This window comes from Erithacus rubecula (genome assembly GCF_903797595.1).
Source record: "Erithacus rubecula genome assembly, chromosome: 24".
Classification (NCBI taxonomy): domain Eukaryota; kingdom Metazoa; phylum Chordata; class Aves; order Passeriformes; family Muscicapidae; genus Erithacus; species Erithacus rubecula.
The window spans coordinates 6885972-6913315 of NC_136676.1; the positions used below are offsets into that span (position 1 = coordinate 6885972).

The following is a 27344-nucleotide window of genomic DNA, read 5'->3' on the forward strand; positions in this document are numbered from 1 at the left end:
TGCTTTGGACCCTGCCTTGGAGGTGTCTCTTCTCACCCCCAAACCCACTTGAGTGTGCTTTGGGGTTTGGTTGTTCCCCATCCTCACTGCAGAGTTACCTGCTGAGAGCTCTCTGCAAGCACCACAGGGCCTGTCCCCTTCTCCTCGGGCTCTCCTTTCCTCCTGCAGTCCGTGGCTTTCCCCTTTAAATGCCCTTCTCCCTCTTTTTCTCCCAGACTCGGTGCCAGTCAATTTCCAGGCTTCCCACAGTTTTCGGGGGAAGAAAGAACAGTTGTAAGACCGTGGTTGTCAAAGCAGCGAATCCCGAACCGTTTCCCGTCCCCTCCGCGGGCAGTTTACCCCGGCCGGGGATGCGGGACCTGCCCCGAGCCCTGCGGTGCCGCTCGGTGCGCCCGGGCCGGGTCACGGTGAGCGCCGGAGCGCCCGGAGCCGGTACCGAGCGCTGCTGCGGGGCACCGGGACGGGCCGGGATCAGCTCCGGTGTGTGCGGGGCGGAGCAGACGCACCGGGCCCGGCCGGACCGAACCGGGCCGGGGCTGGGGGTGGTCACGGTCACGGTCACGGTGGGTCTGGGGGCGGTCGCGGACCCGCGCGGGGCGGGGCGCGCTCCCCTCGCCGCCCGTGGCAGGCGGGGCCGGGCGCGGTGACGAGCGGGGCCGGGCCGGGAGCGCGGGAGCCCCGCAGCCCCCGGGACCCCCCGGCTGCCGGCGCAGGTGAGGGACGGGACGGCAGCGGGGACGGGGCTGGGGGCGGGCCGGGGCCGGGGAGAGGGGCCGGAGGCTGCGGGGAGCGCGGCCGGCGCTGCGGGGCCGCCTGCGGCAAACGCCGGCTGTGCTCTGGGGCGGGCGCCGATCGGGAAAGCGCTTCTGCTTCGTGGGGAGCGGGGCTGGGAAAAGAGCTCCTGCTTCATGGAGAGCGGGGCCGTGCGGGGCCGTGCGGGGCCGTGCAGAGCCCCCCACCCGCGGCGATGAGCGCCCGGAGATGCTCGGGGCCCGCCCTTGGCGCGGTGTCCCCCGTGCTGGGGACAGCGCTGGGCTCGGTGTCCGGAGAGATGGGATCCATGGATGGATCCATGGATGGACAGATGGGTCCAGGGAAGCATCCATGGATAGGTGGATCCATGGATGGATAGATGGATCCGTGGAAGGATCCGTGATGGATGGCAGGCACCATGCCGGCTGTTTTGCCCAGTAAGCACTCATCACCTGCCGGCCCCACGGCAGTGCTGGTGAGCTCTGGTGCTGCTGGAGTGTCCCTGGCCTTTGGGGTGGGTTTGGCACATGGTGCAGTTGTCACTCGTGGGGAGTGGCAGCCCCTGGGCATCCAGACCTTGTCTGGTGCGGGGCTTGTGCTGCCTGGCTCTGTCGTTCACAGCCACGTGTGTTTCTGCCGTGGGTCGGGTTTGGATCGTGTTTTTGGCAGGGCCTGGGGATCCTACAGGAGTCTGGCACACGGCATGTCTGCCTGAGATGGGAACCCGACAGTTGAATGTCGTGATAGAAGTCATTAGAAACCATGGCTTGTTTTTTGTTTACATCAACAAGATGGACTCGGGTTCCTGGTATTTTGGTGTTCAGTATTGTGGTATTCAGGTTTCTGTGGAGCTGTTAGGAACAGTTGAAAAACCCTAATTTCAGCAACTTCTTCAGCTGGAAGCTTTCGTTTATCACAACTTCCTCCAGCTCCCAGGCTCTGCCTGTGTTAGCAGTAATAGCAGGGTGCAGGGATCTCCTATCACTTTGCCAGCAGTTAAGAGTTACAACATCCCTCACGAGTTACAGACTGTTCTGGTGCACGTGAGAAGCTGAAACACGGAGGAGTTTGTTGTTTGATGTTGTGCAGCAAACAGTTGTCAGGTTTGGGAGCAGAGCTTTGCACAGTGCTGGTTTTTCAAGCTTTAACCCTGAATATACACTTTCCCCAGGCAGTTCCTCAGGCAATGCTGTGAACTTGCCTAAAAGTTGATTGAAAGTTTCCACCAGAGGAAGGTTCTCAAGTCTCCATCAGATGCTTTTCTCACTCTCTGGTGTCTCTGCCTCTCTCTGTGGTGATCCTGTTTTACTCCCAGAATGAGGAATGGCTTTACATTTATTTTTCTCTTAACTTGCTTTGCCTGAACTCCTCTTTCCCCCCCTCTGGCTATTGCTTCTGGTTGGATTTAAGGTTCTGCTGAGCTTGAATGATGTTGCTGTGATGCTCTTCTGGAGCTGGGAGCCCCAAAATCTGCAGCCTGTTTTTATCACATGCACATTCTGCTTTCCTATCTCTTCTCTGCTGACAGCCCCTTTCATCATCAGCCCTGCACACAAACAAGGTTATCCCCAGCTCAGATCATATTAGTGTGGTTCTGCTTCCATTACCTTTCCCTGTGAGCCTGTTTTGTGGAGTGTGTGTGTGTAAGGTGGGCACTGAGCAATCTAAAACTCAGAGGAGTCTTTATTTCATTGAGGGAAGGGCCCAAGCCAAGGGATTCCTTAACCCCTGTGTCTATTTTAAGCCTGACCCTTGTAGTTTCCACATAACCAAAACACTTCCATGGAAGGTGGGAAAATCCATGGTTCTGACATGGTGATGCACAGAAGATGCTGATTTTTGTTAATTAAATGCTGGTTTTTATCAGCACCTCTGGTGGGGAGGAGGATGCTCTGGAGTGTCTCAAAGTTGGGTGTGGGCATTTTCCAGCCTTGTCCAGGGACAGTTCAGGGTACATCTACACCCATCTAATGGTTTGTGTAAGTAAAAGTCAGATTAATCAGGGGTTAGAAATATCTAAGAAAAGGCATTGTCAAAGCAGCATAACTGTATGTCTGGTGTGTAGAGCTGGATGAACAATGAACTGCTGTTGAAAGAATGAGTGAATCAGTGCAGGCAACTGTGTGGCAGGACAGGAGAGATCAATGCACAAAATGGAAGCTGATAATATAAAAATGTGAAACATAATAATATGAAAAAAAAACTTTATTTGATTTTTATATTTGGTAGAGGTAGATGGTAGTAAAGCAGGTAAAGGAAATTCAACTATTCTAAGCTAGGGTTTGAGGGAAGATGAAATAACCAGGCTCTGATTTTAGGGGTTGTTCAGTGCTTGAATGGTTTTCCACACCTTTCCAAGGGGTGCCCAGATGTTGTCCTGCCTGGCTCCTGAGCTGAGTGTGGCACTTGTGCCTGTGCTGAAGGAGGAGCCAGAGCAGAGCTGTGCTGCAGCTGGGTCTGTGCTGCAGCTGGGTCTGTGCTGCAGCTGGTCTGTGCTGCACTTGGGTCTGTGCTGCAGCTGGGTCTGTGCTGCAGCTGTGTCTGTGTGCAGATTGGGTCTGTGCTGCAGCTGGGTCTGTGCTGTATGGGTCTGCTGCATTGGGTCTGTGCTGCAGCTGGGTCTGTGCTGCAGCTGGGATCTGTGCTGCAGCTGGGTCTGTGCTGCAGCTGGGTCTGTGCTGCAGCTGGGTCTGTGCTGCACTTGGGTCTGTGCTGCAGCTGGGTCTGTGCTGCAGCTGGGTCTGTGCTGCAGCTGTGTCTGTGCTGCAGCTGGGTCTGTGCTGCAGCTGGGTCTGTGCTGCAGCTGGGTCTGTGCTGCACTTGGTCTCTGTGCTGCAGCTGGGTCTGTGCTGTATTTGGGTCTGTGCTGCACTTGGGTCTGTGCTGCACTGGGGTCTGTGCTGCACTTGGGTCTGTGCTGCAGCTGGTCTGTGCTGCACTGGGGTCTGTGCTGCAGCTGGGTCTGTGCTGCACTGGGGTCTGTGCTGCAGCTGGGTCTGTGCTGCAGCTGGGTCTGTGCTGTAGCTGGGTCTGTGCTGCACTTGGGTCTGTGCTGTATTTGGGTCTGTGCGCACTTGGGTCTGTGCTGCACTGGGGTCTGTGCTGCACTTGGGTCTGTGCTGCAGCTGGGTCTGTGCTGCACTTGGGTCTGTGCTGCAGCTGGGTCTGTGCTGTATTTGGGTCTGTGCTGCACTTGGGTCTGTGCTGCACTGGGGTCTGTGCTGCACTGGGGTCTGTGCTGCACTTGGGTCTGTGCTGCAGCTGGGTCTGTGCTGCACTTGGGTCTGTGCTGCAGCTGGGTCTGTGCTGTATTTGGGTCTGTGCTGCAGCTGGGTCTGTGCTGCAGCTGGGTCTGTGCTGCACTTGGGTCTGTGCTGCAGCTGGGTCTGTGCTGCAGCTGGGTCTGTGCTGTATTTGGGTCTGTGCTGCAGCTGGGTCTGTGCTGCAGCTGGGTCTGTGCTGCAGCTGGGTCTGTGCTGCAGCTGGGTCTGTGCTAGGGTCTGTGCTGCAGCTGGGTCTGGGCTGCAGCGGTCTGTGCTGTATTTGGGTCTGTGCTGCAGCTGGGTCTGTGCTGCAGCTGGGTCTGCTGCAGCTGGGTCTGTGCTGTATTTGGGTCTGTGCTGCAGCTGGGTCTGTGCTGGAGGAGCAGCCCTGTCCTGAACCAAAGGAGAGCAGAGATGTGCTGGTGGCACAGCTGGGACACAGATCCTGTTCACAGAGAGACTCCTGGAAGCTGTGACTTGTCTTACCCTCTGACCCCAACCAAAAACTCAAGAGCAAGGTGAATTTCAGAAGCCCTGAAGTGCTGTGGGAGCTGGCTCAGGTGTGCTGGGTGCTGTGGCTGTGGGTGCAGCTGTCAGACACTGTCACCTCAGTTCCCTGCTCTCCTCCCCAGCCCAAGCCTGCAATGGAAGTGGCTTCCTGCAGCACAGCACATCCCCTGGCAGCTCTGCACTGCCCATTTCCCATCAGCTGGGAGGTCTTTTGTGGTGCTGGGCTTTTGTCATTTTGCACTTTGTAGGTGTTGGAGCTTCCTTGTGATGCTGCAGCCTGGCAGGGCTTTGGGCAGTGCTGCTCCATGGGTGATCTTGCTGCTGGTTTTTGGGCTTTTTGTTTTGGTTTGGGTTTTCTTTGCCTTTTCGTCTGCAAAGCAGTTGCATGTTGTAAACAGCAGAGCTGTGGTTGATTAACTTCACAAGAGGAAACCTATGTGAGCAGGTTTTATGTTGGCTGTTGGCTTGTTCAATTCTGACTGCCTGTTTCTCTTGCACCCTGACACTCTGCATGAATTTGCTTTTCCTTGGGTTCCTCAGCTGTGTTCCCCCTATTGCTGGTGTTCTCTGCATGGCATCCAGTGAAACTGAGGTTTTATTTCTGCATGGACTCATCCCATGTGCGCATCTCTGCTGCCTTGGCCAGCTCCCCTCTTTGCTAAAACACACATTTATTACCTGCACACTAATTACTGCAAGGGAAGCCTTGAGGAGGGGAGAGCAGAATAATGAGCTGAGGCAAAGGGCACAGGGGATGCTGTGGACTTGCCTTCACCTAAAAAGTGGAATTTTGTCTCATGGTTATTTTCCTGCACACTTTTCCTGATGGGGAGGTCTGGGCATTGTGTGATGGGCTCATGGCACGTGTGACTCCAAGTGATCAGTACCAATGGATGCAACCTTCCTGACTGCTCCCTAGGGAGTTATTCCACAGCTCAGAATTGCTGGGGGTTATGGAGCAGCTGTGGAGTCTTTACTGCTGGTGCTGGTCTGAACCAGGGGCAGCAGGCACTGTGCAATGGCTCCAGGTGCCTTTCACTCCTGATTTCCTCAGAAAGTCTCTCTTGCACAGTTTTTTACTTCTGCCTCACAAAATCATTTCACAGCACGTGTGGCAAGTTCCCTTCCTCCTTTAGGAGAGGCACAGCCTGTGCCTGCCCTGCACCCCAGACTCTGCTGTGTGGGTGGGGAGGATGCTCTGGGGCACAGCACAGGGCTGAGGGCTGGGGGTGCCCTGCTGCAGAGTGTGGCTGAGCCTGGCTACCTGCTCAGGTTGGTTCTGTGGGTTTACATCCCTCTCAAACACTAAATTCTGTCTCACCCTGGCTTGCCCTGGCTCTGAGGTTGTACAGGAAACTGATTTTTGAGTGTGGATTGATTAACTTGAACCTCAGGCTACCAGATATACAGGTCTGAATCCTACCACAAAATGGGATTTCTAACAATAATCTAACTCAGAATGAGACTCTGAGATGATGCTGAGCCTTTAAAAATTGACAATTATATTGGGGAATTTTTTTTTGAAGACTGCTGCAGTGAAAGACAGAGTATATCTCAAACTACTCCAGTAGTGCAAACCCTGCCAGAAAGGAGTGATGCTGCACTTGGCTGTTCACAAATGGCAAAAGGACCCAGAGAAAAGGGAACTGTAATTCCTTGTAGACATGGGGCCAAGATAGTGCAAAGAAGGTTAGAGCCTGGAGAGCTCTGCTCAGTGGCCAGAGAGAGGAGTCAGGTGTGAGGAGCACCCATCTGTGCAGAGCTTGTCTCATGTCAGAACTGCAGCAAACCTGAGCTCCAACAGGTACAGCACTCTGAATTTAGCAATGGGAAGGGGAGAGGCTTGGTAAATGATGTATTAGAGATGGAAGTCCAGTGATTCTTCCTTTGGTATATTCACCTCAGGTTCTGTTGACAAAGTCCTGCATCCTCCAGATCAGGGAGTTTGGAAGGACAAGGTGTTGAGCTTGAACTGGCATTGCTCATGGCTGAGACAGGTGCTTCATGTTCTCTGGGATGTGGGGCCAGGCAGGAATCCCCATCCAGGGAGGAGCTCAGGCATTGCTGTGTCTGTCTCTGCTGGTCAGTGTTCTGCTGATTCAGGCTGAGGTGGCAGACACACCACAAACCTGCTGTTTTTATTGTGGTGAGCAGAAAACAAGGGCAGCTTGTTTGGCTTATGTGGCAGCCGTGGCTGCTGCCTGTGCTGCCCTCCCTGAGCCCTGGGCTGCCTCTGTGTCTCCATCTGGGCTGGGTGATGCTGAGGAGGCAGCACAAAGCACAGCTCACATTTCTGGGAATCCTGACCTCACTCTGACAGGGAGGTGGTGTGTTCCAGGGCTGCCAGATAAGATGCTGGGCTGCCTGTGAGGAGCTGCTAGCAGGACTCTGCTTGGGATCAGCCCAGCTCCTTTCACAGTGCCACAGCTGCAGAGCTGGCTTAGGTGTGCATGGGGAAATTGGCTGCTGGTTTTGTGGGGCAGGCTTGCTCAGGGCTGTTTGCAGCCCTTCCAGGCTGCAGCACTGGGATGCTCCTCTGCTGACCTGACCCAAAAACTGGTGAGAGGGAGTTGAGGTGAGCTGGTTTCTGTCTGGGTGGTTGGAGAGGATGAATTAGAGCCACTGCCCTGCCTCTTGCTGTGAGCCACAGACCCTGTGGGAACACCACACTGCCACTTGGCTGTGCAGGGAAATGCAGGTTTTATTGCTGGAGTATTTTGCTTGTGGGCAAATGGATGGAGACTTTATTACATGTCTTTGAGAAAGGAATGTCTGACAGGCTGCTGCTGAATGCCTTTTCTTTCATCCTGTGTTTGAAAACAGCAGCTTGTACCTGATAGTGTTCAGGTTCTTGTTCTCTTCTTTGCATTCCTTGGATGCAAATTTATGCAAAATTTATTTTCGTTTATGAAAATAAATTGTAGCATCCTGCCAAGGGACAGGCTGCAGATGGAATTAACAAACTTGTTCTGATTGCCTCACCCTTTATTTTTCTGTAGTTGTAGAGGGGAATGTACAGCAGAGCATTATTTGTTAGTGTGTATAAAAATGCATGCATATGGAACCAGCAACAACTCTTTCTCCCTCTTCCAGAGTGGAACTGAGCACTGCAAGAACAAAGTGGAGCTTGGAGCATGTGGCCTGAGGATTGCCTTACACAGCCAGGGGTAGGAACTCTCTGTTTCTCTTGGCTGCTTGGCCCCAGCTGAGCTGTTGGGACAAGTGTCTGTTCTCCAGTGAAGATAATTCTCTTATTTCTGTGTCAAATGCAGATGTAGATGTTAATAATGGCCTAGAAGTAACTAAGGGAGGGTTGCACTGAAATAGGAGCAAATGCTGTAGGTTACCTGTGGCTCAGGCACTGAGGTGGATTTTTATTAAGGTCCATGTTTCCCTGAGCTTTAAGGCTGTGCTGACCTTCCTTTCTTTGGGTTCTTTTGCACATGAATGTTCTCCAGAGCCCAGCACAGAGCTGAGCTAATGACATGTGGTCAGCATTGTTCTCCTCCTCTTGCAGGTGGTAGCTGAGCAGTGAGCAGGATGCCCCCAGGCATTTACTGCCCCACGGAGTTCTGGTCCAAGGGGGAGAACCAAAACATCCAGGTGGATTTTCTGCTGCCCACAGGAATCTACCTGAACCTCTCTGTGCCCTGCAATGCCAGCCTGGGCACCATCAAGCAGGTGAGAGCCTTGTGCCAGCTGCTGGGGGACAGGTCTGTGTCACAGCCAGGGTAACTCTGCTCCCACAGCAGCCCTGGGGATGGGAGTGAGAAAAGGGAAATGGAGTTGTGAGAGTGCTGCCCACAGGAGAGAAGGATCCTTGGGAGCTGGCTGGTGTTGACAAGACTTGAGAAGCTCTTGGCTCCTGTCACACACTCCATGTTGCTTAACCCAGTTTTATTTCCAGTGAAATTGCTGTTTCACAGGACCAGAGGCAGCAGGTGCTTGCTGTGAGATATTCAGGTGGGGGTTATTTAAATAGTCAGATTAAGGGATGGACCTTGCCCTAAACAAAAGGCAAGTGTGGAGAGAGGAAATCAGTGGAAGGCACCTGCAAATAAACCAGCACTGCCCAGCAGGGAAAAACCTACCTGGGTTTGGTGGTGACACAGTGAGGGTGACAGTGAGGGTGATACTGTGCAGATGACACAGTGATGGTGACAGTGATGGTGACACTGTGATGGTGACACTGTGATGGTGACACTGTGATGGTGGCAGTGATGGTGACACTGTGATGGTGACAGTGATGGTGACACAGTGATGGTGACAGTGATGGTGACACTGATGGTGGCACTGATGGTGACAGTGATGGTGTCCCTGCCCGCAGGTGCTGTGGCAGCAGGCGCAGTACGAGCCGCTGTTCCACATGCTCAGTGACAGTGATGGTGACACTGTGATGGTGGCAGTGATGGTGACAGTGATGGTGGCACTGATGGTGACAGTGATGGTGTCCCTGCCCGCAGGTGCTGTGGCAGCAGGCGCAGTACGAGCCGCTGTTCCACATGCTCAGTGACAGTGATGGTGACACAGTGATGGTGACACAGTGATGGTGACAGTGATGGTGACAGTGATGGTGGCACTGATGGTGACAGTGATGGTGTCCCTGCCCGCAGGTGCTGTGGCAGCAGGCGCAGTACGAGCCGCTGTTCCACATGCTCAGTGACAGTGATGGTGACACTGTGATGGTGACAGTGATGGTGACACTGTGATGGTGGCACTGATGGTGGCACTGATGGTGGCAGTGATGGTGACAGGGATGGTGTCCCTGCCCGCAGGTGCTGTGGCAGCAGGCGCAGTACGAGCCGCTGTTCCACATGCTCAGTGACCCCGAGGCCTACGTGTTCAACCTGCATCAACCAGTACGCGAGCAGCAGGAGCTGGAGGACGAGCAGCGCCGCCTGTTCGACATCCAGCCCTTCCTGCCCGTGCTGCGCCTCGTGGCGCTCGAGGGCGACCGCGCCAAGAAGCTCATCAACTCCCAGATCAGCCTGCTCATCGGGAAAATGTCAGAGCAGGGGCTGCAGGGCTGCCCGACAGCCTGGGCTGAGCTGAGCCTGGGACAGGGACAGGGCTGAGCCTGTGACAGCCTGGGCTGAGCTTAGCCTGGGACAGGGGACAGGGCTGAGCCTGTGACAGCCTGGGCTGAGCTGAGCTGGGACAGGGGACAGGGCTGAGCCTGTGACAGCCTGGGCTGAGCTTGAGCCTGGGACAGGGGACAGGGAAGGCTGAGCTGTGACAGCCTGGGCTGAGCTGAGCCTGGGACAGGGGGCAGGCTGAGCCTGTGACAGCCTGGGCTGAGCTGAGCCTGGGACAGGGGGACAGGGCTGAGCCTGTGACAGCCTGGGCTGAGCTGAGCCTGCCCTGACAGCTGGGACAATCTGCAGTCATGTACAGGATGCAGGGGGCAGCCTGTGTGCAGAGCCTGGGGATGGAGTCAGGGGATGCAGGGGGGCAGCACTGTGTGCAGAGCCTGGGGAGGGATGCAGGGGATGCAGGGGGGCAGCACTGTGTGCAGAGCCTGGGGAGGGATAGCAGGGGATGCAGATGATGCAGGGGGGGCAGCACTGTCTGTGCAGAGCAGGAAGGTGATTCTTGCTGCTGGGAGTTGGGTCAGTGCCACTGTACATCACTCAGTCCGTGATTGTGGGCCTTGGAGGATTCCTGCTTTGGCCAGATGTTAAACACTGTGTCAGAGAGACTTTCACAGGCATGTGAGGAAGAAGGCTCCTTCTTCCCCCCAGTGGCTGCAGGTGTGATTTTGCCCTCCTCTCCTGCTGTCCCCAGGCCTGCACGAGTTTGACTCGCTGCAGGACCCCGAGGTGAGCGATTTCCCGCGCCACGATGTGCCAGTTCTGCGAGGAGAAGGCGGCGCAGCGGCAGCAGCTGGGCTGGGCAGCCTGGATGGAGTACAGCTTCCCCCTGGCAGCTGGAGCCCGTGCCCAGGGCCTCTGGCCCACAGCAGATCCCCACCAAGAACATCTTTGTCAACGTCAAGTTCCAGTCTGGTGGGGGTAAAGCACAAATTGTCCTCACGGTGCTGGATGTTTGTGCTTCTCCTTTGGGAATTCTGTGTGTGTGGAGACAGGATGATGTGTGCCTGCACACATCATGTTCCCTCATTCTCAGGGTCCTTTGCCCATGGGGAAGGTTGGGAGGGAGCTGTTCTCCCTCCTGGACATGTCCTGGCTGTTCTGGTTAGCTGGAAGCTGAGGTTGCTGCACCTACATGGGCTGGAAATCTTTTTGGGTTTGGGTAGGAGAGCAGCACAGAATCCAGTACCTGACTTTCCTTTGGAAGCTCAAGAGCCAGCTCAGCTCAGCAACCACTGTGTGCAGGTCTGGTCTGTGCTGTCCACGGGCCCCTGGTCCTGCCCCTGGTTCTTCTGCCTGTTGTGCCTCTCACAGGAGAAGGGCCCTCAGAGCAGTGTGAGAGCATGGGGACCCTTCCAGCCTCTCCCTGCTGGTGCAATGGCTGGGGGAAGGTTTTTAATGATGTTAAAAACCACATGGACTTGTGGTTCTACTTAAAATTGAAGTTCCTGGTTTCCAGCCTTGTGCTTGCACTGCTGAAACTTGCTCCTGCCCAGTTGGGCCAACGTCCCTCCTTGTCCCTGCAGGTGTCTGTGATTCCCACCCTGCCCCTCGTGCCAGCAGCAGCAGTGCTGCTCCTCTGTGCCACCCCAGCCCTGTGCTGCTGTCTGACTGCTGTCTGTTGGGATTGCAGGAGAGCTTCACCTTCCAGATCTCCCCCTGGGAGTTTCCCCATCACCCTGATGAGCTATGCCATCAAGAAACAGGCCACTGTGTTTCCGCCACGAGACCCTGCAGAGGCCAGAGGACTACACCCTGCAGGTGAACGGGAAATGTGAATATCTCTATGGCAACTACCCCCTGTGCCAGTTCCAGGTGAGCCTCTCTCCTGCTCTGAGCCCTGCCTTGCTGCCTGGGCTGGGACCGTGGTGCCAGGGAGGCAGGGCTGTTCACAGGGCTGCAGCACATCACTGGCAGGGCCTGCTGCTTCCTAGGGCAACGGGCACTTCAGCAGCCCAAAAATCCTTATTCTGGGGGGGGCAGTGGTCTAAGGCTGTCCCTGGGTGCCAAGTGCTGTGTAAATGCATTTAGAGGCTGTGGTTCTGGAAATGTCTGTTTGCTGTATGGTGGGATGGGGGTTCTCCTGTTGAGAGTTGGGCAAGTAATTTTGAATTGTGTGCTGCTCTGGCAGGGCAGAGTGCTGCTGGGAGTGCTGAATCCTCCTCAGTGTTTTCCCTTAATGCAGCCATTTGAGTCCATTGATGAAATGCCAGCTGTAAAAGGCACTTCATATTCTCACTTCTGGCAGCATGAGGCCAGGGAGTTGCAGGTTTATAAAGCAGAAGGAGATAATGGAGATCTGGAATTGTGTTGTTGCTGTGTCCTTCCCTGAGCCCCTGCAGGGTTGGTGCCTGGGCTGTGGGCCTGGCTGACCCTGGCTGACCCTGGTTAACCCTGTCCCCTCTGTCCCCCCCTGTCCCCCCAGCACATCCACAGCTGCCTGCAGCGGGGTCTGACCCCCACCTGACCATGGTGCACTCCTCTGCCATCCTGGCCATGAGGGACGAGCAGAACAACTGCATCACCAGCCCCCAAAGGTGGCCTGCAAGCCCCCCCCGCTGCCCAAGAAGAAGGTAAAGGGGGCAGTGACCCCTGGGCTCTGCTGGGGGACAGGGCTGGGGCAGCTCTGGCTTCTCCCTGCCCTGCTCAGCAGGTTCCAGCTGCAGCCTCAGCTGGGATCTAGGCTGGGCTCTAGGTGGGGATTCCAGCCAGCTTCCCTGGCTGCCCCAGGCTTCTTGCTGTTCCCTAAGGGACCCAGAAGCATGGGATGGGAGATGAGCTCTGCTGCTGAATGCAGAGGTGTTTGTTGCAGCTGTTTCTGACCAGAACCTCTCCTCTTTCCAGCCAAACTATGGCTCTCTCTGGTCCCTGGAGCAGCCTTTCTACATCGAGCTGGTGCAAGGCAGCAAGGTCAATGCAGATGAGAGAATGAAGGTGGGTCCTGACTCACTGCCACTCACATCCCTCTGTTTGTGTGGCTGGCTGTGATCTCACCTGCTCCTGGGGCTTCACTCAGCCTGTGGGCAGGGGCTGGGCTGCAGCAGGCAGCAATGGGCAGGGAAGTGGCCAGGCAGCATCAGAAAAGCTGCTGCACTGCAAGCAGAGCTGCTGCCCTGAGCTGAGGGCACTGTCAGTGCTGGGCAGGGCAGGGAACTGCAGCAGCAGCAGGGAAACCCAGCCTGGGAGAGAGAGATGGGAGAGGTGGAGGCTGCAAGGGGAAGGCAGAGGGGCCTGGGGTGTGTGGGGTTGTGTGCCATGGAGGGGAGCAGGAAATGGGGAGAAGGGAACAGCTGCCCTTGGGGGAGGAAGGAAACTGGGCAAGAGCATGTCACATTAATCAGTATGCAAATCTGCATGAAGTGAGGAGATAACAGTGTCCTCAGTGAAGAGACTTCAGAGAGAGACTTGAGACCTGAATGTCTCAGTGAGCTGGGAAGGGATGGGAGCAGGACTCTGAGTGCAGGGCAGTGTCTGCCCTGTCCGTGTGCTGTTCCTGTTCCATTCCTGTCCCTGTGCTGTCCCTGTCCCTGTGCTGTTCCTGTTCCATTGCTGTCCCATTGCCATCCCATTGCTGTCCCACTGCTGTCCCCGTCCCAGCCCCATCCCAGCCCTGTCCCTGTGCTGTTCCTGTTCCATTCCTGTCCCTGTGCTGTCCCTGTCCCTGTGCTGTCCCATTGCTGTCCCTGTCCCTGTGCTGTCCCTGTCCCTGTGCTGTTCCTGTTCCATTGCTGTCCCTGTGCTATCCCATTGCTGTCCCAGCCCCATCCCCATGCTGTCCCCATTGCTGTCCCTGTCTCTGTCCCTGTCCCAGCCCCATCCCAGCCCTGTCCCATTGCTGTCCCAGCCCTGTCCCTGTGCTGTCCCATTGCTGTCCCAGCCCTGTCCCTGTGCTGTCCCATTGCTGTCCCAGCCCTGTCCCTGTGCTATCCCATTGCTGTCCCATTGCTGTCCCTGTGCTGTCCCCATGCTGTCCCAGCCCTGTCCCATTGCTGTCCCTGTCCCTGTGCTGTCCCCATGCTGTCCCCATGCTGTCCCATTGCCATCCCATTGCCGTCCCATTGCTGTCCCCGTCCCAGCCCCATCCCAGCCCCGTCCCAGCCCATTCTGACTGTGTCCCCTGCCCAGCTGGTGGTGCAGGCGGGGCTGTTCCACGGGCACGAGATGCTGTGCAAGGTGGTGTCGAGCTCGGAGGTGCGCGTGTGCTCGGAGCCGGTGTGGCGGCAGCGGCTGCGCTTCGACATCAGCGTCAGCGACCTGCCGCGCATGGCGCGCCTCTGCCTGGCGCTGCACGCCGTCGTCGAGAAGGCCCGCAAGGCTCGCTCCACCAAGAAGAAATCCAAGAAGGCTGTAAGTGCAGGGCTGAGCTTTGCTCTCTCAGTGCTGTGCCTGCAGGGTCACAGGCGGCGGGAGAAGCAGCGGCCAGGCGCTGCCTTGGTGGGTGCAAAAACAGTTTGTTGGAGGGAGCCGTGGCTTTAAATAAGGTGCTTGGTGAAAAGCAGAACACAAGCAGCTCACTGGACAGAGAGACACCTCTTTCTAGCAGCTGTTTATGATTCTTTCTCTTGTGTTTGCAGTAGAGAAAAAGTCTATAGCCTGGGAAAAATCATGGCTAGAGCTGAGAAAGTTTTGTGGCCTGAGAAAAAGACTCAGAACCTGAGAAGAAAGTCTGGCTGAAATGTGCCTGGGCTTCAGCAGTGTCCACAGCTCTCAGAGCACTGGGTGTTAGTGTCTCAGAGCACTGGGTGTTAGTGTCTCAGAGCACTGGGTGTTAGTGTCTCAGAGCACTGGGTGTTAGTGTCTCAGGGCACTCAGTGTTAGTGAAGCAGCTGCAGAGTAATGGCAGTAACTTCTCCAGCAGCAGCAGGAAGCTGAGGTGTGGCTGCCTGTGAGAAAAGCTGCTTATGTGTAATTTCTTCTCTAGAAAGACCATTAAGAAACATACCCAGGAGCTAAAGAGGAATCACTTGTGTTGGTGTCCGTTTTTCACTGTTCCACAACTTCCTTGTTTTGTAGTTGGGGTTAAACCATCGTCTCTGTTGCATTTTCTTTCTAGCAAGGTCTTTCTTGCAAATCCTCAAATTCCCAGCTAGGGAGGGGAAACAAACTGAGGAGTGTAAACCTTGGTTATGGCATTAGGCAAGGTGAAATTAAAGGGCAGATTCCTCAAGGTTGCTGTTCAGGTGTTGCAAACTGACCAGAGAAAGTGTTAAATCACTTTGGGAGCTCTTGATTTGAACCTCTTAATCAGAGCTGGTGATACTTCTGGCCCATTAATGATTTAGTAGCTAAAAGTAGATCCAGCAGCCTGTAATTGAATTGCTGATCTCCCAGAGTTGTAACACAAGCCTCAAGCTCTTTGCATGTGAGAGTTTTCTTGATGAGCAGCAAATGCATTTGTGCCTCTGCAGATTATTGTTCCTGTGACCACAAAGACACTGTTCTTGTGCCTTGAGGAGAGGGTTACTCGTGCCATCTGTGCAGGGGAACGAGGCACTGCTGGGTGTGAACAGATTCCAGTTCTGCTCACTCCTGCTCGCTGCTGGGCTGCCCTGAGCTGTGCTGGCACCAGTGGGATCCTCATGTCTGGGAGCAGCAGCCAGCTCATCACTCCTGCTGCTGGGCTCTGCCTTGGAGGCTTCACACTGCAAACATTCTGAGGCCAGCACCAGGATTAACAGTTTTATTGTTGGGTTTCTTTTTTATGTAAGAATAGCAGAACCTCAGCTCCTGCTGGAGGCTTTTGTTGGACAGAGGATCTGATTCATCCACAGGCTGGATGTTTGTGGTCACACTGGAATAATTTTCAGTTTTGAAGCAGTCAGAAGGAAATCTTGCTGCTCTGGTTGACAAAACACAACCAGTCTGTTCAGCTGAGTTGTTAAGAAGATCTTATTCATGTGTGTTCTGATGCTGGGGGAAGGTGGGTGCATTCTGATGAGCTTTTAGTATAAAATCACAACATTCACTACTGCAGAAAGGAATTTTTTGCCCATGGTAAGCTACAGCTCTGAGTGAAGTGCCCAGAAATAATTTCAAATGATTGATAAGGGCACATTACAAAGTGCACCTTGTTTTTTTTGTTTGTTTGTTATTGTGATTGTTATTTTTTTCCTTCCTCAGAGGTTCATTCCATACATGTTGTTTATATGCAGACTGTCCAGAGCAGATAGGTGGGACTCAATAATTTACTCCCACAAAAGCAGGCACGTTTGCAGGCTGATGGATGAGTCAGAGGGTTAATGTCACCCAGGGCTGGCTCTCAGTGTTTCTCTGAATCATAGAGGAGATGCTGTGTTCAGAATGCTGGATCCTTGTTTGGCTGGACCTTATCCACCAGGAACCTTGCCCTGTGTTTTGGCAGGCTCTGAGCTGTGGGTAGATGTCATTTACTCTGCTAGCAAAGATTATTGCTGGCAGTGATGTTTTATTTGGCTTTTCCCTGTGATCTGGAGGCTGATGTCTCAAATGTGATTTTACTGAAGATATTTGGAGTAATCAAATGAGCTCCAAGGTTTGTGGGAGGCCACTTGGAAGTGTCTGCTCTGTCACATCAGAGGGAAATGGGGGCTCTGTTGCCTCAGCAGGGTGTTGTGGGGTGAGGCTGCCTTGTCCAGCCTGCCCCAGTGGAACCAGGTGTCTCACTGTGCTTCCTCCAGGGCTGGCCCTGTTCTGCCTCCTGCACAATTTCTGCCACGTGTCCCCTGCTGCAGCCTCTGTGCTGAGCTGGGATCTGAGCTCAAGTGTTCCAAGGGGAACCTGGCTGCAGGGAGGCTGAGCTCACTCTGGAATGTGTCTGCTCTGGCCTGGAGCTGGGTGAGGGCAGGGGATGGTTCTTTGTCTTGGCCATGTCCCAGTCTCTTCCCTGCTGGAGTCTCCCCCCTCCAAAACCAGACTGGGTTGGATCTGTGGGTTTATTCTGGGGGTGTGGCCAGGGATTGGCAGCATAAAGTTTGATTTCTATAGATAGTGTTTATTATTGTACAGAGAAGCCAAGCCTTTTTTTTTCCCATTATGGGCTATTTCTAGCAGCCTTTGTCTCATTTTCCAAAATCGTGCCTACTCTGTGTTCCCTGTTTCAAAATGAAAGTTCTTCTCCCTCCCCCTCAAATTGTGAAAGATATGAAATATGTAGTAGTTCCCTCTATTAAGTGTACAGTAGCAAGGCATTACTGGAAAATTAGAGTTTCTTCAGCTTTGCCAGATCTCAGGTGGTGAAGTTTTGGACACATTTGTGGGGAGCATTTGGTGCCATTCAGCAGCACACAGGAGACCCCAGGTTCTGTCACTGCCCAGTGTGAACTGTGCTCTGAATTCAGAGGCTCAGCAGGTGAGCAGCCAGGGGCCTGTGCAGGGGGTCTCACCTGCAGTGCTCCTGCAGGACTGTCCCATTGCCTGGGTCAACGTGATGCTCTTTGACTACAAGGACCAGCTGAAGACAGGGCAGTGCTGCCTGCACATGTGGTCCTCCTTCCCAGGTGAGCAGGGAGGGGCTGCTGTCCTTGGCCCCCTCAGCCCCCAGGCACTGCAGTGGCCACTCCCTGCCAAGGCCAGGCTTTGCTGAGCTTGGCTTTGCAGGTGTGACCTGCTGCACCAGAGCTTCACAAGGTTTGGGCTCGTGGCTTTATGTACCTTGTTTTTCAGATGAGAAAGGGGAACTGCTGAACCCCATGGGCACAGTGCAGTGCAACCCCAACACAGAGAGTGCAGCAGCCTTGGTCATCTGCTTCCCCAGCGTGGCAGCACACCCTGTGTACTACCCATCCTTTGAGCAGGTGGGAGCCCCAGGAATCCCCCCACTGTCCCTGCCACTGGAACCCCTGAGCCAAGAGCAGGGACTGCCTGCAAGCAATAGATATTGTTAACTGAAATTGTCACTTCTTCCTCTTAACTAATGCACCTTTGAGTGAATACTTTTCCAAGCTTGAATTACTGAGGTAAAGCTTCTCTCATAGATGAGCGTTTGTTTAAAAAATGGGTTTAACTGAGCTGCCTTCAAACTGCCTAGGAAGGAAGAGGAATAAAGGGGACAGGAGTGAAAGCAGCAGCTCCCTCCCTTTCAGCAGAGATAACATGCCATGTGTGAGGTGCAGATTTTCCATCTGTCACTGCAATGGCCAGACCAGTGGAAGAGGAAATGTGCCTGTTGCAGGGTGGAAGGGGATCTGCTCTGCACAGCCAGGTCTGTGCTCCCCTTGAGGCAGGGGCTGTGCCAGGGAGAGAGGGAGCCTGGGCAAAGGTGCAGGTGACTGAAGTGACAGATCTGCAGAGATGGTGACAAGTACAGAGGAGCTGGGGAGCCTTTCTCACCCTCTTTATTTGTGTCCCAGCTGCTGGAGCTGGGAAGGAATGGAGAACAGCCCCGAGCTGCACCAGAGGATTCAGAGGAGGTGAGACTTGTGGCATCACTTTCCAGCTGCCTCAGGCTGCTTTCAGGGGCTGCCTGTTTCCACCTCCCCCTGCCAGCCCTGCAGGCAGAGTGAGCTGAGCTGTGGCTGGTGTTTGTGCTCTGCCCTGGGCAGAAGCTGCAGCTGAAGGAGATCCTGGAGAGGAGGAGCCACACAGAGCTGTACGAGCACGAGAAGGACCTGGTGTGGAAGATGAGGTTTGACATCCGGGACCAGTACCCCCAGGCTCTGGCCAAGCTGCTCATTGTCACCAAGTGGAACAAGCACGAGGACGTAGCCCAGGTGAGGAGGTTGGGCCAGGCTCCCTTCCTGATTTTTCAGTGTCTGCATCCTGGGCTGTGGGTGAGCAGGGATGTTCCAGTTCCCAGCTGGCACAGCTGAGCTCTCCTGGGCTCTCCTGTGGTTCTGTTTGTTACTGGCCAGCAAGGTCTTGTTTATCCCTTCAAAACACTGGAGGGGAAAAACAAAGTTTAATTAAGGGGGAAAATAGATCTGGATTGAATATGTTTAAATTATAGTGAAAGCCACCTCAAGGGATCAGTTTTTGACCTGCTATCTGCAAACCTTCAGTGAGGCATCTATAAATAGTGACCCCCATAAGGAGCTGCTCTTTCACCAGTAGAATTCCAGATTTATATCCATTGTCATAAAAGCCTTGTTCCTTTTTTTTTTTGCTATTTTCTTTTTGGTGATTACAGATGATTTCCCTGCTCCAGACCTGGCCAGAGCTGCCTGTCCTGAATGCCCTGGAGCTGCTGGATTTCAGCTTTCCAGACCGTTACGTTGGCTCCTTTGCTATCAACTCCCTGAAGAAGCTGACGTGAGTGCTGCCCCAGGGGAGGGGCAGAACCTTGTATTCCTGTTTCTGCTGGGGCTGCTGAGGGTGGAGTGGCAGCTTTGTCTTTACAGCTTTGACAGGAGCACTGGTGCAGTGCAGACAAGGTTGTTTCATGTTTCCTCCTGCCCACAGGGATGATGATGTGTTCCAGTACCTGCTGCAGCTGGTCCAGGTGCTCAAGTACGAGTCCTATCTAGACTGTGAGCTGACCAAGTTCCTGCTGGAAAGGGCTTTATCCAACCGCAAGATCGGCCACTTCCTCTTCTGGCACCTCAGGTCAGGAGCAAATGCTTCAGGCTTTTCCCAGGAGCCAGGTGAAAACAGCATTTACTGAGTCCTTCATTGCTCTGGGAAGTGGCAACTGCTGCTTTTTACCTTGGGTGACTCAGTAAGAATTATTCCAGGACACAATATCATTATTTGTTAATTTATTTTTTGTCGTCGCAGTGGTGGTGTTTGTTTAGATTCTGTTTTCAGAATTTATATATATTTGTGACTGTGTACACACACAGCTCTGAGCTGGAATTTGCTTCCATGGCCACCTGAGCCATAAGCTCTGGGCTGTTGTTGCTCCCCAGGTGATGCTCTCAAAGGAGGGCTTGCTGATTGAGTCACAAAGGTGTTTTGTCACCTGCAATGCTTTTCCTCCATCCCCTCCTGGAGTGGGGGCATTTCCCCTTGCCATCAGAGAAAGCAGAGCAGCAGTGGAGCTGGGGGCAGTGCTGCAGTGCTGTGTCCCCCCAGGTCAGAGATGCACGTGCCCGCCGTGGCGCTGAGGTTCGGGCTGATGCTGGAGGCGTACTGCCGGGGCAGCACCCACCACATGAAGGTGCTGATGAAGCAGGTAACTCCCCCTGCCCATTGCCCTCGGCCTGGGGCTGCTCTCAGCTCCTGCCTTTCCCAGGCTGTGTTACCAGGAATGCAAGAACAGCCTGCTCAGGGCTGCTGTGGCTCTGCTGATGCCTCGCTCAGCCCCAGAGGCTGCAGCCTGCTCTGGATGCTCTGAGATGTTCAGGGCACTTGAGATCAGCTGGCTGAGGGGCTGAGCACTGATTCACTCAGAGCACTGCACTCCTTGCAGTTGCTGGGTGCAGTATTGCTGGCATTTTCCCCCTCTGAAACCTCTCTTGCCTGTCCAGGGTCACTGTACCAAGTTCAGAAGTGAGGGACTGATCTCTAGGCAAAGTTGGATCCAGGATGTGCCCACAGGCCAGTGCTGCTGCTTTTCAAGCCTGAGCAGCACTTTGCACAACCAGAACTCCCAAAAGCATTGAAGGGCAGGCTGGGCTCTGGGTCTCATCCTCACTTCCCAGCCAGTGCTCCTCCCTTCCTCTGGTGCATGGCAATGTGCTTTATTCATTACCTTGCAATGCCCAGCACAGTCTCCACAATTAATTATGGATCCTCCTCAAGCAGATCCTACTAAATTTGTTTTGCTGCAATGTGTGAAATTGCTACAATTGAAGGGAAAGTAAGAGATGGAACCAAGGTTTACATTTCTCAGAAGATTTTAATGTTTTTTAAACTTACTCCAGGAATTTCCTATTTTTAACCCTGTTTCATCTCTCCCTTTTTCAGGGAGAAGCACTGAACAAGATGAAAGCTCTGAATGACTTTGTGAAAGTGAGTTCTCAGAAGGCCACCAAGCCTCAAACCAAGGAGATGATGCACATGTGCATGAAGCAGGAAACCTACAGGGAAGCCCTTTCCCACCTCCAGTCCCCCCTGAACCCCAACATTATCCTTGCTGAAGTCTGGTAAGGGAGAGGTCTGCACCTCTGAGTTTGTGTGGATTTTGTGCTTTGTTTCACACTGGAGCCAGGCTTTGGGTTATCCCAAGGTTCTTTCCTCATGGAAGTCCCAGGTCCATCAGTGGGTGTAGGACTGGCAGTTTGGATGGGTATTTTAATAGATGGAAACTGATGGTAATATTCTTATTTCCTCTAGTGTGGATCAGTGCACCTTCATGGACTCCAAAATGAAACCTTTGTGGATTGTGTTTAATAATGAAGAGACAGGTGGAGGTGGAGTGGGTATAATTTTCAAAAATGGAGATGGTAAGTCTTTATTATGCCTGTAAAAATTTGTCTTTTAGTCTCAAGTATTTACTGGGGTGGGTGGGGCCTAAATCATGTTCTGTAAATGAGGACCTTTAATGTTGTTGGGTGAGTTTTTTGGTAGCAATCTGAAAAGTCCCCTCTGTACTTCACCTGCTTCCCTCTTTCATTAAGGCTTGGGTGCAGTACTTGGATACCTTTGAGCAGGAAATGATGTTTTGCTCTGTGCTGTGCCCAGATCTGCGGCAGGACATGCTGACCCTGCAGATGATCCAGCTGATGGACATCCTGTGGAAGCAGGAGGGCCTGGACCTGAGGTGAGCAGTGTGCACAGTGCTCCTGCTCCTCTTGCCCCAGCAGCTCTGGCTGGAGTTCTGGGGCACAGAGCTGCAGGGGGAAAGGGAGGGGACAGGCAGGCAAGGGAAAGCTGAGCAGTGAGCAGCAGGCAGGATTTCAGTGGAAGGGTTTCTCTCATCTCTGCAGGATGACCCCTTATGGCTGCCTCTCCACAGGAGACAGGACGGGGCTGATCGAGGTGGTGATGCACGCGGACACCATCGCCAACATCCAGCTCAACAAGAGCAACATGGTGGCCACGGCCGCCTTCAACAAGGACGCGCTGCTCAACTGGCTCAAGTCCAAGAACCCGGGGTGAGGCTCAGCTGCCTGTGCCAGCCAGCCTGTGCCTGCTCTGTGCCAGCCTGTGCCTGCCTGTGCCAGCCTGTGCCTGTGCCAGCCTGTGCCTGTGCCTGCTCTGTGCCAGCCTGTGCCAGCCTGTGCCTGTGCCTGCTCTGTGCCAGCCTGTGCCTGTGCCTGCTCTGTGCCAGCCTGTGACTGCCCTGCTCCCTGCCTGTGCCAGCCTGTGCCTGCTCTGTGCCTGTGCCAGCCCTGCTCCCTGCCTGTGCCAGCCTGTGCCTGCTCTGTGCCTGCCCTGCTCCCTGCCTGTGCCTGCCTGTGCCTGCCCCGCTCCCTGCCTGTGCCTGCCCTGCTCCCTGCCTGTGCCTGCTCTGTGCCAGCCCTGCTCCCTGCCTGTGCCTGCCTGTGCCTGCCCTGTGCCTGCCCTGCTCCCTGCCTGTGCCTGCTCTGTGCCTGCCTGTGTCTGTGCCTGCCCTGTGCCAGTCTGTGCCTGCCCTGCTCCCTGCCTGTGCCTGCTCTGTGCCTGCCTGTGTCTGTGCCTGCCCTGCTCCCTGCCTGTGCCAGCCTGTGCCTGCCCTGCTCCCTGCCTGTGCCTGCTCTGTGCCTGCCCTGCTCCCTGCCTGTGCCTGCCCTGCTCCCTGCCTGTGCCTGCTCTGTGCCTGCCCTGCTCCCTGCCTGTGCCTGCCCTGCTCCCTGCCTGTGCCAGCCCTGCTCCCTGCCTGTGCCTGCCCTGCTCCCTGCCTGTGCCTGCCCTGCTCCCTGCCTGTGCCTGCCTGTGTCTGTGCCTGCCCTGTGCCAGCCTGTGCCTGCCCTGCTCCCTGCCTGTGCCAGCCCTGCTCCCTGCCTGTGCCTGCCCTGCTCCCTGCCTGTGCCTGCCCTGCTCCCTGCTCCCTGCCTGCAGCTCTGCACAGCCTGCCTGGCACAGCACCTGGGCACTCCCCTGCAGTTCCTGCAGCTCTTTTTGGGAAGCAGGGCGGGGGTGCTGCCTCCAGAGAGGTCTGCAGGAGCCCGGAGGAGCCTCCCTGCCTCCTCCTGCAGCTGGAAACAGCTCTCCCCCTGGGGCAGGAGCAGTCTGAAGTGAAATTCTCTCTCCCTCCTCTTGCCCTCTGCAGAGATGCCTTGGAGCAGGCCATCGAGGAGTTCACCCTGTCCTGTGCTGGGTACTGCGTGGCCACCTACGTGCTGGGCATTGGGGACAGGCACAGTGACAACATCATGGTCAGGGAGACAGGGCAGGTAACCCACCCCAGGGGCTCTGGGCACCTAAATTTGTCTCCTCCCAAAGGAGGGCCAGGGGCAAGGCTGTGCCTCTCTGTCCCCAAACCCTGCTGAATGCAGTAACTGAAGAGAACTCAATGCTCATCAGCTAAACCAGGAAATATTCTAAGATTTTCCTTTTTATTTGCAGCTGTTCCATATTGATTTTGGTCACTTTTTGGGGAACTTCAAGACTAAATTTGGTATTAATAGAGAACGAGTCCCTTTCATCCTAACCTATGACTTTGTGCACGTCATCCAGCAAGGAAAAACCAACAACAATGAGAAGTTTGAAAGGTAAGTGCTGGGAGTTTAACTTCAGCTTTTGAAGCTCTAAATTTTTAGTACTTATTTCCACCAATATGAAGCCTACAGCTGCCTGTACACATGAAAGCAAACAAATGGTGAACTGGAGAGAGCAGGCTGAGAGCTGTGGCTTTGCTGTAGTTATTTTGCAGTGCCCATTGCTGTGGCTGTGCTGTGGTTAGTTTGCAGTGCCCATTGCTGTGGCTGTGCTGTGGTTAGTTTGCAGTGCCCATTGCTGTGGCTGTGCTGTGGTTAGTTTGCAGTGCCCATTGCTGTGGCTGTGCTGTGGTTAGTTTGCAGTGCCCATTGCTGTGGCTGTGCTGTGGTTAGTTTGCAGTGCCCATTGCTGTGGCTGTGCTGTGGTTATTTTGCAGTGCCCATTGCTGTGGCTGTGCTGTGGTTAGTTTGCAGTGCCCATTGCTGTGGCTGTGCTGTGGTTAGTTTGCAGTGCCCATTGCTGTGGCTGTGCTGTGGTTAGTTTGCAGTGCCCATTGCTGTGGCTGTGCTGTGGTTAGTTTGCAGTGCCCATTGCTGTGGCTGTGCTGTAGTTGAGGTTGCAGTGCCCATTGCTGTGGCTGATCTCTGCTCCTGCACAGGTTCAGGGGTTACTGTGAACGAGCCTACATGATCCTGCGGCGCCACGGGCTCCTCTTCCTGCACCTCTTTGCACTGATGAAAGCTGCTGGGCTGCCAGAGCTCAGCTGCTCCAAAGACATCCAGTACCTCAAGGTAAGGCAGAGCCCAGCCCAGGGCTTAGAACTGGGCACCTGGTTGTGTGGCTGGGGGAGGAGGAGTTGGGGGTGCAAGGGCAGATTCCTGGAAGGAGATGAGCTCCAGGAACAGGGCGTGGAGGGCCAGTGCCCATTGCAGGACACCAGACATGCCAGGTCCTGCTGCTCAGAAATCTCTTCAGCTTCTTCACCACGAAGGCAGCAGGTGCCAGGAAGGAGGCAAAGCCCTTGGCTCTCATTTTCTGGTTTGTCTCCTGAGTCATAACCACCCATCCCTGGCAGCTGCAGAACCCTTTGTACAAGAGCTGTGCAGAATCTGCTCTTTCCCTGCACCACCAGGAGCAGAGGCTGCAAGTGTTTATCAGAAAAAACCTCCTGCAACTCCAGGAACAATTGAAAACAAGTGATGGCTCCTCCATTCCTCCTTTCCATGGAGTCATTTCTTATGAATAAAGAGCTTAGTGGTTTGTTCAGTTGTGCACTGATTTGTCCTCCTGCCCCCAGGACTCCCTGGCCCTTGGGAAAACAGATGAGGAGGCACTGAAGCACTTCAGAGTGAAGTTTAACGAAGCCCTGCGGGAGAGCTGGAAAACCAAAGTGAACTGGCTGGCACACAACGTGTCCAAGGACAACAGGCAGTAGAGAGGAGCCTGGCCCTGCCAGCAGGGTGCAACAGCCCCAGCCCAGCACACACAGGTTCCTAAAGACTCAAGAGGGGTGGGTGGGTGTGGAAGATCCCCCAGCTCCTTCCCAGAGATCAGACATTGCTGCAGGACTGCAAAGTGCTGGGCTGTCAGCACAGCTCTGTGGCTGCTGCAGATCTCTGGGGGCAAGGGAGAGACTTGAGGCAATAAAACTACTGCATACAGTAAAGGTAGGTAGAGGTGCTGTACCCTTGAAACTCCTTGAGCTTCACATTCATGTTTCAGTGGAGGAGTTGAGGCAGTTCTAACATCCCTCCAGTGTGCTAATGTCTGTGTTTCTATTTTCCTGAAAATTTAGCTGAGCAGAGATCCCTTTATGTCTGTAGCCCATCTCCTAGGTCACCACTCTGACAGCTCAGAGGCATTAACTCCAGCAGGTGGTCACTCCTCCTGCCCTGTGCCAGTGTCCACTGGGTGGGTCAGCCCAAAGCACACAAAGCTGACTTGCACAAATGGTTTGCCTTGAGATGGGATAAAACCATCCCCACTGTCATATTGCTTTCTGTCTGCTCCAGAGGCCACAGTGTGCTGAAACTGAGCTGGAACTCAGCTACTGCTGTCCAGAACTGATGGCACAAGAGCAGCTTTGGGGTGGCCACTGGATCAGGTACTTTGCTTTCCAAAGTTAGGCTTCAGTTGAGCCTCAAGAAATTTCTGCATTTACTTTGGTTTCAAACCTGAAAACGCTAAGATTGCATTTTCAAATTCAAGTACTTACTGCTTCTTTTCATAAAAGATGTTAAGCTGTGAGGTCTGTTCTGGTTTGGATCTATTCACACAAACCCTGTTGCCTCTCAAGCAGCTGTGGCAGAAGCAGCAGTTCTGGCACAGAAGACACCTCATTTTAATTTAATCTAACCTGGGAGAGCCCCTTTTCCTCCACCTTCAGATGATACTGTGACTGAAGCACTCAGGCTCCAACAGCTGCTTTGGCAGGGAAATGCTGCAGGAGTGAGAGCTCTGTGCAGGCTGATCAGTGAGAAGCACTCCTGTGCCTCTGCTCCAGTTTAGGGAGTAAATACTGCTATTTCCTTGCTTATTAAAATAATTCACAGAGCAAAAGTATGCCAAAAAAATGCTGGGCCCTGTGCAAGGTGAGATGCACTGAAACCACAGCCCCAGTCAGGTTCTTGTGGAAGGGAAGACACTACAATTCCAGAGCTGCAAAAGCAGTTGTGCAGTGCCAGAGCCTGGTGTCCTTCAGGGTGCTGCAGCACTGGGCCCTGCTCTGCTCAGTGCTCACAGCACAGGCTCAGAGATCCTGTCCTGGCCCCTCTGAGAAGTGCAATAACACAAAGGTGGATCAGTATCAACTGCAAGAACTGAGCATTTTACAGAGGTTACTTAGTCTGGAAAACTTGACTTACCTACAGCAGTAAAAATTCAGTCAGTCATCATGTGGACCTGGACCTTCTTCCTTGTACAGCCTGGGAGAGTTTCCTGGATAAATCTCTGACAGCTCTGTTGGGTCAGCAAAGAGCCTGTGACTCCAAATGCAACAGCAGCATCACCTGATGGTTTCAGCAAGCTGAACTGTACTAAAGGTTGAAACATAATTTTCAAAACTATTCCATTTCATTACAAGTGGCTTCTCATTTTTATAAATATGCTCAGAATAATAGACCTATTTCTATTTATTTAGAGATGTTTCTGTCATTATTTTTTTTAACTCTGTACAAACTGATTGTGCTTATTCTGTTGCCTTTGAAGAAGAAGTATTTTTTTAAGCCAAACCGTGGTTCTGCAAGAAGAGAATGTTTACATGTTTAGCTTTTCAGTTGCTTTAGGTACATGTTTTGTAAATAAGAAATAAAAGATATTGACAAATTGTTCACAAATGCTGCCAAGTCCTTCTCTGCTTAAGAGCAGTGACCACAGAATTCTCCTACTCCAGCAGAGGCAAATTAACACAGTTTATATCACTGGATCCTACTTTGTTTCACTCAGTAAAATAAAAAAATGCAAACAACCTTTAGAACCAGAAATTTATTGTAGCTTATAGACTTCCAAACTGACCTGTTACCAATATACACATCTGAAAAGTTATACCCACAGTGGCTACAAACTGCATCAGGACATTACAACCCCTCAGTATCACCATTAAGCCATGATCAGTTTTGGTCTAAAATACAGCAGCTACAGCAACAGTATATGGAAGGATAAGTCTTCTACACATTAACACAGGACAACTGTCAGACATAAGTTAAAAGTTTCCCAGTTTACTTAAAACTAGCAGTTAATTACCACGTAAGTAGTCAAAACCATTTTCCCATTTTAGAAATCTAAAATTTTACGTTAAAAAAAAAACCAAAACAACCCCAAAAAACAATAAGCTGTGGTGTGGGTTCTTGCCCTGCTGCCAGGCCCATCTCTATTGTAAAGGCACTCACTCCTCAGTCAGGTTCCCATGGCAAACCCCTGGATCCTGGCAGGTGAGAGTGGGGCTGCTCTCAAATCCAGCTCACAAACTGATTCTGGCTCAGCCCTGATTCTGGTCCCTCTCTGTGCCCCCCTGGCCCTGCCCTGGCTCCTGGTACAGGCAGGACAAGTTACTCTTTAATCCACCTCCACAGAGGCCAAGCAGAAATTCATTATTCACCACTCTGCATCAGACCAAATAAAGTTAAAACAACCCTGCCTGACAGAAAAACCAGCTCCCCCCCCACCCCCATCTTTGTACCTTCCAGCTACTGCCCTCTGCAATCCCAAACTGGAACTGGGATCAGAACAACCCAAATCACACGAATTAATGATTCCCAAGGTTTTCTGGTTGGATAATTTATGCTACAGGTTT

The 27344-nt window shown here is 53.5% G+C and overlaps 1 protein-coding gene across 1 annotated transcript; it reads left to right on the forward strand.

Moving 5' to 3' along the window:
• Positions 1-596: 596 nt before the first annotated feature.
• PIK3CD (phosphatidylinositol-4,5-bisphosphate 3-kinase catalytic subunit delta) lies at positions 597-27074 on the forward strand. Its single transcript, XM_079326305.1, is given in 30 exon segments — positions 597-713; positions 7620-7693; positions 8044-8207; positions 9302-9530; positions 10311-10357; positions 10359-10448; positions 10450-10536; positions 11250-11282; positions 11284-11331; positions 11333-11431; positions 12042-12069; positions 12072-12137; positions 12140-12189; positions 12461-12550; positions 13742-13963; positions 16995-17091; positions 17258-17388; positions 17944-18003; positions 18136-18303; positions 18720-18841; positions 18992-19135; positions 19604-19703; positions 20438-20616; positions 20807-20916; positions 21155-21233; positions 21400-21567; positions 22665-22788; positions 22961-23106; positions 23712-23844; positions 24351-27074. Coding segments are annotated over 28 exon segments (3129 nt in total). The 5' UTR covers positions 597-713; positions 7620-7693; positions 8044-8066; the 3' UTR covers positions 24489-27074.
• The last annotated feature ends 270 nt before the right edge of the window (positions 27075-27344 follow it).